Here is a 14,155-nt window from a genome sequence, read left to right as displayed (position 1 = left end):
CTGTGAGGGAACGCAGTGGGAATGTAAAACTTACTGTGAGGGAACGCAGTGGGAATGTAAAACTTAAATCGAGGGAACGAAAAACTTACTGAGGGAACGCAGTGGGAATGTAAAACTTACTGTGAGGGAACGAAAAACTTGATGTGAAGGAACGCAGTGGGAATGTAAAACTTGATGTGAAGGAACGCAGTGGGAATGTAAAACTTACTGTGAGGGAACACAGTGGGAATGTAAAACATAATGCGAGGGAACGCAGTGGGAATGTAAAACTTACTGTGAGGGAACGAAAAACTTGATGTGAGGGAACGCAGTGGGAATGTTAAACTTACTGTGAGGGAACAAAAAACTTGATGTGCGGGAACATGTAACTTACTGCGAGGGAACATGTAACATACTGCGAGGGAACATGTAACTTACTGCGAGGGGAACATGTAACTTACTGCGAGGGAACATGTAACTTACTGCGAGGGAACATGTAACTTACTGCGAGGGAACATGTAACTTACTGCGAGGGAACATGTAACTTACTGCGAGGGAACGTTAAACTTAACGCGAGGGAACAAAAAACTTACTACAAGGGAACAAAAACACTTACCGCGAGGGAACATATAACTTACTGCGAGGGAACACCTGTTCAGAAAACATTCCTACCATGACCCTTTGGGAGGTTTTTTTTTCCGCTGGTGTTATCAAACCTTTAACAAACAAAAAGAGCAGAATATGAAAAAGTTGCAGAACTACAGAATCCAGTTTCATTATTCAAACAATGGAAACGGAGACAGAACGCAGGCCCGACTGACTCTCCTCAGCAGTCCGTCTTTATATGGCTGTTTATATTTTAATCTCCAAGGTAACGCTGTCAGTTGTCCAGCTTCCTGCCCTCACGGAGGCGGAGTCTCTGTCCTGCGTGTTCGGGCTCCTCCCACCTCAGCCTGCCATTGTCACGGGAACCAGCATCACCTGTCAGTCACCTGCGCCGGAGCTCCTCCCGCCCATGCCGACAGGAAGTGGTGAGTAGACAGCAGTGATGTTGTTCAGGTCTCAGCTGCGTCTCCAAACCCTAACGAGGATTTCTGACTTCCTGTGCCTGGCTCTCTGCTTCCAGATCACATGATCGTACTCGTGTCACTGATGTTTGGTCATGTGACCATCACCACGGGCAACATGACCTTCTACGACTGTGGCGCCGTGAGCCGACTGAACCAGAGCTCTCAGTAAGACGCCATAACACACACAGTGCTATTATAATCAATAATATACAGTCTATAATATAATACCAACACTAAAGGTAACGCTGCGTTCAAGTGCTCCTCGGATGGTCCTGTTTCCCGAGTCATTCCGACTTCCGGTGTGTTCATGTGCTCCTATGTCAGAATGTGGAAACAACATGGACGCTACTACAAAGATGTGTTGGACTGTTTGAAGCTTTTTATTACAAAGTGATTTTTGTCCCAGAGTTGTTACTGCACCAGTATATTACCTGAAACCACTAAACTACAGGGGCCAGTTGCACAAAAAAACCTTGAGTTGTTTTCTTAAGTTGACACTTAAGTCTTAATTCCTCCTTAGCGAAGGAATTTACTTAAGCGTGTTGCACAGAATCCCTTTAAACGTTTCCTTAAGAATTAAGGTATTTGCTGCACTTACAGAGAATTTACAGTAGTAAAATTCTACTGTTACCATGGAGACTGTTTACTTGTTGTTACAGAGTTGGAAAGAAAAGAAGAAAAGAAAACCAGATTGGTCAGAGGAGGAAAATATCGTACTGCTGGAGGAATTTCATGAAAGTAAATCTGATCTGCAAATAACAGCAAACAGAAAAGAACAAATGAGGGAGGAAATCGCTTTGAAAATTAATTCAAGAAGTTGTGAAGAGGTTCATTCTGTTCTTGCCAAAAAATAGATCACTGATTATAAAAGGGAACCCAGTAAAACTGGTGAGAATAACTTTATTTAGGCTACAGATCTAAACTAGACTGTTTCATTACATTTGACAGCCTTCTCGTTCTGCTCATCATTTAGCGTATCCACTGGGTTCTCCCGGTCGCGGAACAAGAAAATTTTCTTCATCTGTTGCCATCAACTCCACCATGTTGCGGTTAAGATAAAGCCAGAGGTCCCATAAATTCTTTCCCTTAGTTTGGTTGCTGAGGTCTTTTGTGCAACACTTAAGGGATTCTTTAAGTAGAAGACCAGGATAAGTAGAAAACCTCAAATACTTAAGTGAACGTTTTAAGGAGAAGATATGAGGGCGTTTTGTGCAACCGAATGAATTTTAAGAAAACCTTAACTCAGACTTCTCAGGTTTTTTGTGCAGTTGGCCCCTGTTTGTACTGCAAATAGTGATGATAAATAACTTTCATAATTAATCTAGCAAACTAACCGTTATAATAACATATTACAAATGACACCTAAGCAAAAAATGTACATGCAATACGTTTCTATCCATCAAGCATGTTCCCCGCCACGTTTCTACGTTTCTGACGTCGGCAACTCGAGTACAAAAGTTTTCTCAGACTTTCCGAGTGCTTGTTCATCATTTTTGCGATTATTCCAACACAGTTAATAATGAGAGTGTGTTTCAGGTGTCTGGCGTGTGTCAGCAGTGTGTGGAGGTGTAACTGGTGTCCTCTGGATCAACTCTGCACCCACAACCACAGCTGTCCCAACCAGCACATCATCCTCAACCAGAGGGTGAGACAGCCTGTCTGTCTGTCTTCAAATTCTGTCTCTCTCTCTCTCTGTTTGTCTGTCTGCTCAACCCGTCTGTCTCTCTCTGTCTGCAGGAGTCTCCTGGTCCCACTTCCTGTCCTCTGGTCTTCGCCCTGCAGAGTTCTGCCTTAGTGCCGCTGGGCCTGAGCACCACTGTGGTGCTGCAGGGACGAAACCTGGACGTCTACACTGTGAGAACAGCTGCTGTTTATTATACTGTTTCAGAGCCTCGGGGGGCCTCAGGGGGCCTCAGGACCCCGGAAAAACATCAAAAGCTCTCTCAGAAAGAAGCTACTTATTTTCTATTCAGGTTTAAACACTGAAAGATGAGGAGACATGTGACTGACAGCTGACACAGACCCAACCTGTGTGTGTCTTTGTGCAGGATGAAGCTCAGTATGTGTGCGTCGTGGAAGTCGAAGGAGTCCAGTTCAATCTGCCAGCTGCCGTAGAGAAGACGCACGACGGCACGCACACCTTCACCTGCAGCCCACACCAGGTAACGCACACACTTTCTGTTGGCGTTAATGTGCTAACGCTAACCACAATGCTACTTTAAAGGAGCGTTCCATTTAACTTGGAAGTTGGAAGTCGGAGCTGGGAATGACGTCACGCCCAAGTTGACGGCGTTCCAGTACAACAACAGATTTAGGTCAGAAACCAAGATGGATGCCTCTAGCTAGTCATCGTGACGTCACCCGTTGGTTTGTGGACCGCCGTTTTGGAGCCTTGAGTTTGGCTGAGCCGTTAGCTCAGTTAGCTCAGTTAGCCGTGCAGCTAGAACTGTGAAAATGTCTCTTTTACAGCAGCAAACATCAGACCTGAACAATTAGCTGCTTATTAAGACTGATTTTAATGATGCTGTCTGTCTGTCTGTAGTTTCAGTATGCTGTCAGTCAGCTTCAGTATTCAGCACCTGTTTATCTGCGTAGAGGAGAGAGACGCATCGACGCCTCACCTGGCCTACGACGTAAGAACCTCACCTGAGAGAGAGAGAGAGAGAGTGTGTGTGTGTGTGTGACGTGCAGCTGTCATTGGCTGATATTTGTATGCATTTCCTGTGTTGTTCAGTCCAGCTGTATGACTGCTCAGCCGGCCAATCAGATTGCTCACAGTGCAGGGCGGTGCCGCAGGAATACGGCTGCGTGTGGTGTCCAGGAAGCCCCGCCCCCAGCTGTGTCTACAACCAGTCCTGTACCAGTGTACCTGCAGACACCTGCCCTCCTCCTCAGATCTCACAGGTGAGTCTGATGATCGGTCCGTTTGTAAAGGTCTCGTTCGCCCCGTCTACCTGTCTCACTGTCTACCTGTCTGTCCGCAGGTGCTACCTGTCTCCGGTCCTCTGGAGGGCGGCGTCCTGGTAACGATCACAGGTTCCAATCTGGGGATGAGGCACCAGGATGTGGTGGGCGGAGTCACAGTGGCAGGTGTTCAGTGTTTGCCTCAGTCTGAAGGATACCAGATCTCCACCAGGTAACAAACACTCACACTCTCACACACACACACACACACTGTTGTGAACAGCGAGCGTTCACCTGTGTGTGTTTCTGTGTGTAGGGTTGTGTGTGAGCTGCAGCCCACTGGGAAGCAGAGGGAGGGGCCTGTCCTGGTTACCGTGGGAACAACGCCACCTGGACGTTCAACGCAGATCTTCACCTATCAGGTGAGCGCGATGAGTGTCCTGACCGGGGACCGAACAGCTCGTAGCAACGGACTTGTTACATTTTTACATACAATAAAAAACACCAGAGGAGCAGCGAGGGCTCAAGTGTCTCGCTCGGAGACACAGCGGTGGATGGGTCACGGTGGGAACTGAAGCCAGGTCTATCCCACCAAAGGCAGGCGTCTCTTTCCCTTCCTCCCCATTTCAGAAATAATATATCTTTCCTTTAACCTCTTGCGGCCGAAGGACTGCTGCTGTTTTGGAAGCACCGTTAGAAAAAGCTGTGGACACATTTTCTGTGGGATTACTGTAAAATGTTATCTTGGACCAGGTGAGGCTTCATTCTGCGGCCCCACAGTGTTTTCCAGCTATAGTTGTCCTCATGCATCTGTTGGCAGACATTTTCAGGTGGAAATGAAAGACCCTGTTGTTTCGGTGTGGGTAAGCTTACATAAGCTCACTGTGAGCGCTGCTTTCAATGACTCTGGTGGAAACTCACCGTTCAGAGAACCCAAAACAGGCATTTTCACCTAAATAATATTGCAAAATTCAGGAACATAATGTCTCTGGGGAAAAACTACAATTCCTTTGTTTTCAGGACCCGCAGCTGCTGGACCTGGTGCCTGATAAAGGTCCGGTCTCTGGAGGAACCAAACTGACCATCAGAGGACGACAGCTGCTGACCGGACAAAAGTCTGACTTGAGCGCCTTCCTGGGCCCCCAGCCCTGCTACATGTGAGTATTACACTACAACAACAACCACCGCTGCTGTTCTAGTACGTTTTATTTACGTGGTGCCAATTCAGGAGTTATCTCATAGAGCAGGTCTCGGTTGTACTATGTGAAATACTTACCTAACAATTCCCACCATGAGTAAGCACGGCCTCCACCGCATGGGTTGGACTAATATAATAACTGTAGCTGCGGGTCTCGAGCGGGAACATGGGGGCAGCAGGAAGCCTGCAACCACAGATCCAGAGCCCACAGATCCAGATCCCGAAAGCATCAGGAGGAGAGAAAGATGAGAAAGCACAAGACAACAAGTGGAGTTAGTAACATGTGACAATGGGATGAGAAAACATACAGATGGAGAAAGAGAAGATGAGAAAGGTTTTGGTTTTCAAGATCCTTTTATTGAACATTGAAACCAGAATAACAAATCAACTCATTGTCACCTCATCGCATTATCGAGAAACAAACTTCTTAAGAAAACACAAAACAACCAGCACAACAAACCTGTCAGCCAAACACAGAAGAACATAATGCACTCGTCAGAATGTACATTCAGCTCTCCATCTCCCCCCACAGCCCATGTATGACTGAAAGCCTGGATATTATCCATAAACACATAATATGCATGCTCCACCCTCAATTGTGCCTTTAGCAGTCCCTTCAGGACCGGCACCGTCTCTACGCAGCCGGCACTATCTGCCCGGTTTCTGCGCATCAGCCAGATGACCATCTTTGCGGAACCAGATAAAAAGTTCACCAAAGTGTGCATAGACTTCCTTTTAGCACTATACTTCGGGCCAAAGATAAACAAACTAAAAGAAAAAGTCTCCCCAAGACTCTAAAACCACAGTTTTAAAAGCCACACAAGTGCTGACAGATGAGGACACTCAACAAATAAGTGTGCCAGAGTCTCAGTCTGCGAACAGAAAATACACTCCTCCCCCAACTCTGGATCCAGGTGTGCTCTGTATCTGTTTGTAGCTATTGCCCCATGTACAACTCTCCACTGGAGGTCTGCTGTCCGCTTCAACAGGCAGCTTGTACAGGGACCGCCAGCCGACTTTCGGGGAAGCATCTGGACCAAAAAACTCACCCCGACTCCTTCAGTCCTGCCAAAGTAGACTGGTAGACTGCTTTTTCTCCCACAGCTTGAAAATTGTCCAGGTGGGGCGTTGTGAAAGACAACAGCTGAGCTCCTTCCTCCTGCCACTCCCCCACCACTGGGGTAATAGACAGGGAAGGAAAGCTGTACTCACACACCTCACTCCATTGTTCACACAGCACACGATTCTCCGCAAAAGCTCTTACGGATTGTGGCAGTGCAGCACAGACCTCCTCCACAACTCTGTTGATTACCTGGATAGATGTGATGCTGCTGCTCTCCTTCAGGTCCTCCACGGCTGTTGCCGTCTTTTCCATCAAATGGCCGAGTTTGGTGCAGCCACCTTCTCGGAGCTTGCCTCTCAGGCTGGCAGACTGTAGTGTTTTTGTGACTATAAAGTTGTTAAAAAATAAAGGTTCCTCAAACACCCACATGCCAGGAACCTCGTTTGCAGCACGGTTGAACTTAAAAATCTGCCATGCCTGCAGTACAGAGCTGTAAAAAGGCGTCAGCCCATTAAGGTCCACATCTTCGGATTGCAAGAGGAAAAGATGTCATATTCCAACCGCCCGGCCCTCCTCAGCAGCAGGCGAGCTGTGTCAAACCAACTTGGGCCGCTGCTGTACAGCAACCTTTGCGCACTCTGGAGTCTAAATGAGGCGATTTTTGATTGGATGTTGATCAGCCCCTGACCCCCTTCAGCCACAGGCAGGTAAAGGACTCCTGCCCGGACCCAGTGCTTACCAGAACAGAAAAAGTCCAAGATGACTTTCTCTACCAGGCCTCCAGGTGGTGCCAACGCAAAGAGTCTGTGCCAAAGAGCCGAGGCGACCAAGTTATTAACAACCAGTACTCTTCCCCTATATGACAACTGGGGCAGCAACCATTTCCGTCTAGACAACCGAGCACACACCTTCTCCTTAACTCCCTCCCAATTCTTGAATTGAAAGCCCTCAGTACCCAAAAAAACTCCCAACACTTTCAACCCCTCTTTTCCCCACTCAAGACCCCCAGGCAGACTGGGAACCACCTGATCCCTCCACTGCCCCAACAGCAAAGCGTCGCTTTTTGCCCAGTTCACCCGTGCAGATGAGGCTTTTCCGTACAGGGACAGAGTATCCTGCAAACCCTGAATATCTCCTTGGCTGGACACTAAAATGTTAATATCATCTGCATAAGCAGACGCAATAACAGGACGATCAGTATTTACAGACCCGGGTAGTGAGAGACCACTGAGCCGACCCCTCAACCTGTACAGCAGGGGTTCAATAGCTAGGCTAAAAAGCTGACCTGATATAGGACAACCCTGTCTTATCCCTCGCTGTACAGGGATTGGCCGGCTCAGCCCAGCCCCCATCTTCACCATACATTGAGCACCATTGTACAATAACCCAACCCAAGCCAGAAGCCATCACCAATGCCAAAAGCCCTAAGTGCAGAAAACAAATAAGAGTGATCCACCCTGTCAAAAGCTTTCTCCTGGTCCAAGGAGACAAAACCAATATCCACTTTGTAGGATTTACACACATCAATCACATCTCTAATAAGAAAAATATTGTCCATAATTGTCCTGTCAGGTACACAGTGTGTTTGATCCAGGATGTCTTTAAGTCTATTCGATAAGGCTCTGGAAAGAACCTTATAGTCTGTACAGAGGAGGGCCACTGGCCTCCAGTTCTTTAGTAAGGCCAGGTCCCCCTTTTTGGGCAGCAAAGAAAGTACTGCTCGCTGACAGGAGACCGGAAGAGATCCTATCCTAAAGCACTCTATCAAAACATCATGTAGATCCTGTCCAAGCGTGTTCCAGAAGTGCTCATAGAAGTCAGTGGAGAGACCGTCAATACCTGGTGCCCGTCCGGATGCCATCTGGTTAACAGCAACTATTAACTCCTCCAGTGTTAACTCAAAATCCAGAGATGCCTTCTCCTCCAGACTGAGCTGAGGAAGCTCTTCCAGAAGTTCCTCACAGCACGCCATACTACATTGTTCTGACGCAGTGTAGAAATCCATTGCATGGTTCCTAATCTCGCCTGGGCAGGTGGTCACTCTTCCTCCTGGAAGCTCCAGGCAGGTCATCTGCTTCCTCCTTTCCAGATTAAAGAAGAAGGAGCTCGGTGCATCCATGTCCTTTAGCTGGAGGAAGCGAGACCTGACCAGAGCTCCCTTCACTCTCTCCTGCAGTAAGGAGCTCAACTCCTGCCTATTTTCTCGCAGCAGGTGACTCACAGTTGGATCTGAGTTTTGTTGTAGCCCCTGTTCAATGTTTTTAATGCTGGCGTCAAGCTCCTGAACTGCCGCCTTGATCTTAGCAGTGGAATGGGATGTACACTGCTGACAAAAAACCCGAATTTGCCCACCACAGCTTCAGTGAACTAAAATCCAATTTTTTACGTTTCCACTGCTGCCAAAAGCACTCAGAGCCTTGGAAAAAAGCACTATCTTGAAGGAGTTTATTGTTAAAAAGCCAGTGACGTAGTCCTTTCACCTGGCGAAATGATCAAGTCTATGCTGACAAAGTGATGATCAGTGAACCCAACTGGACATATGTTACTGTGCACTAATCTGGAGTTAAGACTTTTGGAAACGTAGATCCTGTCCAGTCTAGCTGCACTCACCCTGTTGTTGCTGACTCTCACCCATGTGTATGTTTGACCCTCCAGGTGTGTGATGATACTGTTAAGGCTTCGAGTTGACTGTGGTTCCTCACTTGTTCTGTCCATAGTGCAGTTAAAATCCCCACCAATGATTAATTGCTCTTGATCATAATTGCTTAACTGGTCTTTTAACAATTTGAAAAACCCAACTCTTTCTGCTCCTTGATTTGGGGCGTATATGTTAGCAAAGCAGAACACAGAACTCTCTGTTTCTGCCCTGACAATCAGCAGCCGACCCTCCGCCACTTCAGTAGAAGATAAAATGGTTGCACTAAAGTTAGTGCCATGGCTCAGGACACATGGGCCCACCATAAACCCCAATCGGTCTCATCTGTTAGGATGGTGTGTGTTTCTTGTAAAAACAACACCTCAGTGATTAAAGCCCTTTTATGCCCGTCTCTCCCACCATTGATATTCAAAGACCCAACTTTTAGACTACGCATGGAAGGGTTGAAGATGAAAATGAGGCAAGATGATACGAGAAGAGAGCAGTAAAAATAGGAGAAACCCGTGTGATACATGATCATGTTAGTTTCTAGTCTTTTTCACAGTTTTTCCTTTATTTGCTTTTCTCAGAGTTGTTATATGCTTTTTAAGGCGGAAGCGTTTCTTCTCGTCTAAGAGGTCAAAGCCTACCAGCTTTGTTAGGACAGCAACTGATCTGATGAACTTGTCAGTGTCTCTGAAGTAGTCTTTTATTCTTTTTGAATGTTTCATCCAGAAACTGATTTATTTCCTCTAAAGAATAGAGATCAACACTTTTTGCCAATAGATGCTGTATCTGACTCAGACTCCTCCTCCATGTCTTCTCCCTCACATGATACCTGACTGTTGACTCCACCCTGTCCTACATTGTGTTCTTCCTTGTGCTCCAGGCCTGTAACACTTGTAGAAGCTGCTTCCTGAACATTTTCCTCATGCTGTGATTGTTGTACTGTGTCTGCAGACTGAGAAACACTCAGGTTCTCTGCAGCCACAGCTTTATTCATTCTCGACGCAAAAGAAAGTCGTTGTCATGTCCACCTGCTCACCGACGGCCAGCAGACCCTGAGGTAACGTTACTGTCCGGCGGGACTATCCTCACTCCCTGCCGGATAGACGGAGGCGGCGTCTCGGCGGACGCCATTCCTCCTGAACCGCCTTACAAATCCACAGATTACTCAGCCAACACTCAACGAAAAATACTAAAGAAAACTTATCTGATCGTGCACGTAGGACAGAGGGCATTCACAGGGGAAACCGAAAACCAGGACAGAAACCGCTCAAAACTCGCACGTCCACCACCGCCACTCACACTCACATTCACCGGAAATGGAGAGGGGAGGAGCAGAAAGGAGGAGAAAGGAGGAGAAAAGAGAGGAGCAGAAAGATGCTGCTGTTAAACTGATGGACTTCAGTGATTCGTGAATCTCTGGCTCCACCTGCTGGAAACAAAGAGAATCTGACCGACCCCTCTCTCCTCGTCCCCCCTCTCCTCGTCCCCCCTCTCCTCGTCCCCCCTCTCCTCGTCCCCCCTCTCCTCGTCCCCCCTCTCCTCGTCTCCTGGTCCCCCCTCTCCTCGTCTCCTCCTCTCCTGGTCCCCCCTCTCCTCGTCTCCTGGTCCCCCCTCTCCTCGTCTCCTGGTCCCCCCTCTCCTCGTCTCCTTGTCCCCCCTCTCCTTGTCTCCTTGTCTCCTCTCTCCTCTCAGAGTGGAGGAGGTGAATGACACCCAGCTGGTGTGTCAGACTGGTTCCAGTAATCAGACGGGTGGAGTCACAGTTCGGGTTTTCTTTGGCAAAGCAGAGAGAAACGTTCCCAACGTCACCTTCCGTTACCTGGACGACCCCGTCATCACCGACGCCACGCCTGCGGAGAGCTTCTACGCGTAAGAACCCGATCACCATCACCAATAATCAGTCATCTCAAATCTCAAACCAGAAAGTCCTAATCAGGAGACGACTTCCTGTCCTCAGAGGCGGGCGTGTCGTTATGGTGACAGGCAGAAACCTGGATGTGGTGCAGCAGCCAATCATAGCGGTGTGGGTGGAGCCTCTGGAGGACCAGAGGGTGAGACGAAGAAGACGATTGGCTCTTCTCACCGCCAAGCAGCAGCTGGTCTTCAACAGCACCATGACAACGGTGAGATCGACCAGCCAATCAGACACAAGTTAGAGATGTCAAATAGGGTCAAAGGTCATCCTGATTCTGTCTCACTGCCTGTCTCTCTCTCTGTCTCTCAGGTGTCGGAGCGCTGCACTGTCCTGTCGTCCTCTCAGATGACCTGTCCGACCCCCAGGGTGACCCCAGAGTTCAAAGTGAAGGGCGTCTGGTTCCAGCTGGACAATGTCAGAGTCCACTACGAAACCATCAAGGTACCATTTATTTTTGAACTTTGAATCATGCAAAGCTGCCATACAGGAGTCCCAGAACTACAATATAGGACCGGAAAAGCAGAATAATGGGTCTCCTTTGACTATCTCTTTGGCATGAGATGCACCACCACTTGAAAAGACTTCACTAAACCTACAAGCTACTGTATATCAGAGGGATCAGTGATCTGCAAAGGTTGAAGGAAGTTGCGAAGAGGCCTTTGAAGTAACTGATTAATAATTTTCCATGTAGCCTTGATATTACTTTCGGCATTTGTGAACGGGTCACTGAAAAAACGTTTCTTGGCTCCTCTAAGGAGATGAATATATTTGTTTTTGTAAGATTTATAATTAGCTGATCAAATGTCGGCACTTGTTTGTTTGTGCTATTTCTGTTACTGCACTGTAATTGTTTGGGCTTTTTATGTAGCAGCATTTATGTCAAAGACAAATTTCCCTAGGGATAAATAATCTTTAAAACTACAGGATGTGGTCTGTGACAGTAGGACAAAGACTAAAGAGACGACGATGAAGACGCCGCTCTCCTCCTCAGAGTCAGAACTCTGTCAGATCTGAACTCGCAGACATGAAACTCATGTTGAATCATTCAGTGAGACTTCCACTTCCCCAGGATATCGTGATCTCTGATGTCCGTCCAGAATAAACGTCCAGACATCAGAGAAAAAAGTCACAGCAGACGTTTTTAAAGTTTTCTTCAGCATCACAGGGATCCAGTGACAGCCGTCTGTGCATCCATGCTAACTGCTAACAGGAGCTGCTAATTCAGCCACTTTTATTGGGGACAGTTTGACTAAATGTGAACAAATATAGGCTAAGAAACAGCAGCACCGCCCTGCAGCTGACATTACAACAGAACAGTTGACGAGCTTGATATGTTCTGATGGCTTCAATGTTTTCTGTCGTCATACTGGTTCTTGAACAGGCCTACGTGTAGCTGTCGGCGTGTTAGCATCTCGTGTTAGTTCACTCTGAGCTGATGAATCAGGATCAGTCCGCCTCCCCCGCAGACAGAAACAGCCTGAAGGAATTTTGCAGTGATGATAACAAAAACACAGTCTGATGGAGAAACCTGTCTGTCTCTCTGCCCGTCTGTCTCTCAGGGAAAAAGCTTCACTTATTATTCAAACCCGCAATTTTTCCCTCTGAACCGAGAAGCTCCCGACGCTCCGTATCGCTTCAAACCCGGAGGAGTGATCGCTGTGGAGGTAAAGTGTATGAACCAGTGACACCAGTTTGTTCGCTGACTGACAGAGGACAGCATTTCTGATGTCTGTGTGTCCGCGGCGTCCCTCAGGGTCAGGACCTGACCAGAGCCATATCCAGACAGGAAGTGACGGCTCGGCTTGGAGATCAGGAGTGTGAGGTTAAAACTCTGGACAACACTCACCTGTACTGTGAACCTCCAGAGATTCAACCGATGAGTGTGGACAACAGCAACGAGCTGCCCAGCCTCAAGGTACACACACATACATATATATATATACACACACACACACACACAATATGTACAGATTATACTGTAAGTTATACTGTAAGTTAAAAGCCCAGTTGAGTTAAGAGTCCCAGTTAGACGTCTGGTCTGGTTTTTATAGAAGTTCTCTGGATATATAAAACCTCTTAAAGCCCACTGGGTCGCCTGCTTGAGCTAAGCTGCTTGGACCGTAATATAACCATATAAATATAAATTTAAACTTTTGTCAATATGGACATAATGCACATCGTACATCTGTTAGATTCTCCGCAATTCAATCATTAATTTTACAGAAACAGTGGACACCAGTGTGTTGGCCTGGATGGTTTTTCTCTTGAAGCTAGTTTAAAAGAATGATTCATAGTTAATATATTATTCAGTAGCTTAATAAGTAATATTCATACTGGTTTAAATAAACAATTTGATAGCAGCCTATTTCCCATCATTGCTGAGCAAGTTTTGTGCGAAAGGAATTAAAGGCCTGTCCCAAATATAGGCGGGGTAAAAGCCCGGGCTATGAAATGAAGTTTTACATATAAACTTTATTTAGTAGGCTTCTTAGGTATACAGTCGCAGGAAAAAGTATGTGAACCTTTTGGAATTACCTGGATTTCTGCATAAATTGGTCGTAAAATCTGATCTGATTTTCATCTAAGTCACAAGAATAGACAAACGCAGTCTGCTTCAACGAACTCCACATAAACAATCATATCTTTCCATGTTTTTATTGACCACACCGTGGAAATAGTCACAGTGCAGGGTGGAAAAAGTATGTGAACCCTTGAATTTAATAACTGGTTTACCGTCCTTGGCAGCAACAACCTCAACCAAATGCTGCAGATCAAACCCGAACAACAGTCAGGAGGAATTTTGGTCCCTTCCTCTTTACAAATCTGTTTCAGTTCAGCAATATTCTTGGGATATGTGGTGTGAATCGCTCTCTTGAGGTCATGCCACAGCATCTCAGTCAGGTTGAGGTCAGGACTCTGACTTGGCCACTCCAGAAGGTGTATTTTCCTCTGCTGAAGCCGTTCTGTTGTTGGTTTACTTCTGTGCTTTGGGTCGTTGTCATCTCCTGTTGAGCTTCAGTTGGGGGACATTCTCCTGCAAAATGTCTTGATAAACTTTGGAATACATTTTTTCCGTCGATGAGAGCAACCCTTGCAGGCCCAGAGGCAGCAAAGCAGCCCCAAACCATGATGCCCCCTCCACCATACCTCACAGTTTAGGTTTTGATGTTGGTGCTCTGTGCCTTTTTCCCTCCACACATGGGGTTGTTTGTTCCTTCCAAACAACAGAATATTTATCCAGTAGTGCTGTGGAACATCCAGGTGCTCTTTTGCAGCTTCAGACTTGCAGCAGTGTTTTTTTGTGACAGCAGAGGCTTCCTCTGTGGTTCCTCCCATGAACTCCATTCGTGTTTAGTGTTAGACGTTTCGTAGAGTCGTTAAC

At 46.9% G+C, this 14,155-nt stretch overlaps 1 protein-coding gene across 1 annotated transcript in view; it reads left to right on the top strand.

Moving 5' to 3' along the window:
• The window catches only part of plxnb3 (plexin B3), a 47,009-nt gene that overhangs the window by 15,081 nt on the left and 17,773 nt on the right, over positions 1–14,155 (top strand). The window contains exons 8-21 of the mRNA XM_046056933.1: positions 1,106–1,214; positions 2,586–2,694; positions 2,787–2,903; positions 3,098–3,211; positions 3,592–3,682; positions 3,784–3,953; positions 4,034–4,185; positions 4,270–4,375; positions 4,974–5,110; positions 10,551–10,727; positions 10,816–10,981; positions 11,083–11,214; positions 12,333–12,437; positions 12,527–12,688. Coding sequence (XP_045912889.1) covers positions 1,106–1,214; positions 2,586–2,694; positions 2,787–2,903; positions 3,098–3,211; positions 3,592–3,682; positions 3,784–3,953; positions 4,034–4,185; positions 4,270–4,375; positions 4,974–5,110; positions 10,551–10,727; positions 10,816–10,981; positions 11,083–11,214; positions 12,333–12,437; positions 12,527–12,688 — 1,847 coding nt within the window. The remainder of the gene's footprint in view (positions 1–1,105; positions 1,215–2,585; positions 2,695–2,786; positions 2,904–3,097; positions 3,212–3,591; positions 3,683–3,783; positions 3,954–4,033; positions 4,186–4,269; positions 4,376–4,973; positions 5,111–10,550; positions 10,728–10,815; positions 10,982–11,082; positions 11,215–12,332; positions 12,438–12,526; positions 12,689–14,155) is intronic.

This window comes from Micropterus dolomieu, linkage group LG08 (assembly GCF_021292245.1).
Source record: "Micropterus dolomieu isolate WLL.071019.BEF.003 ecotype Adirondacks linkage group LG08, ASM2129224v1, whole genome shotgun sequence".
Lineage (NCBI taxonomy): Eukaryota > Metazoa > Chordata > Actinopteri > Centrarchiformes > Centrarchidae > Micropterus > Micropterus dolomieu.
This window is presented reverse-complemented; position numbering and strand designations above follow the sequence as displayed.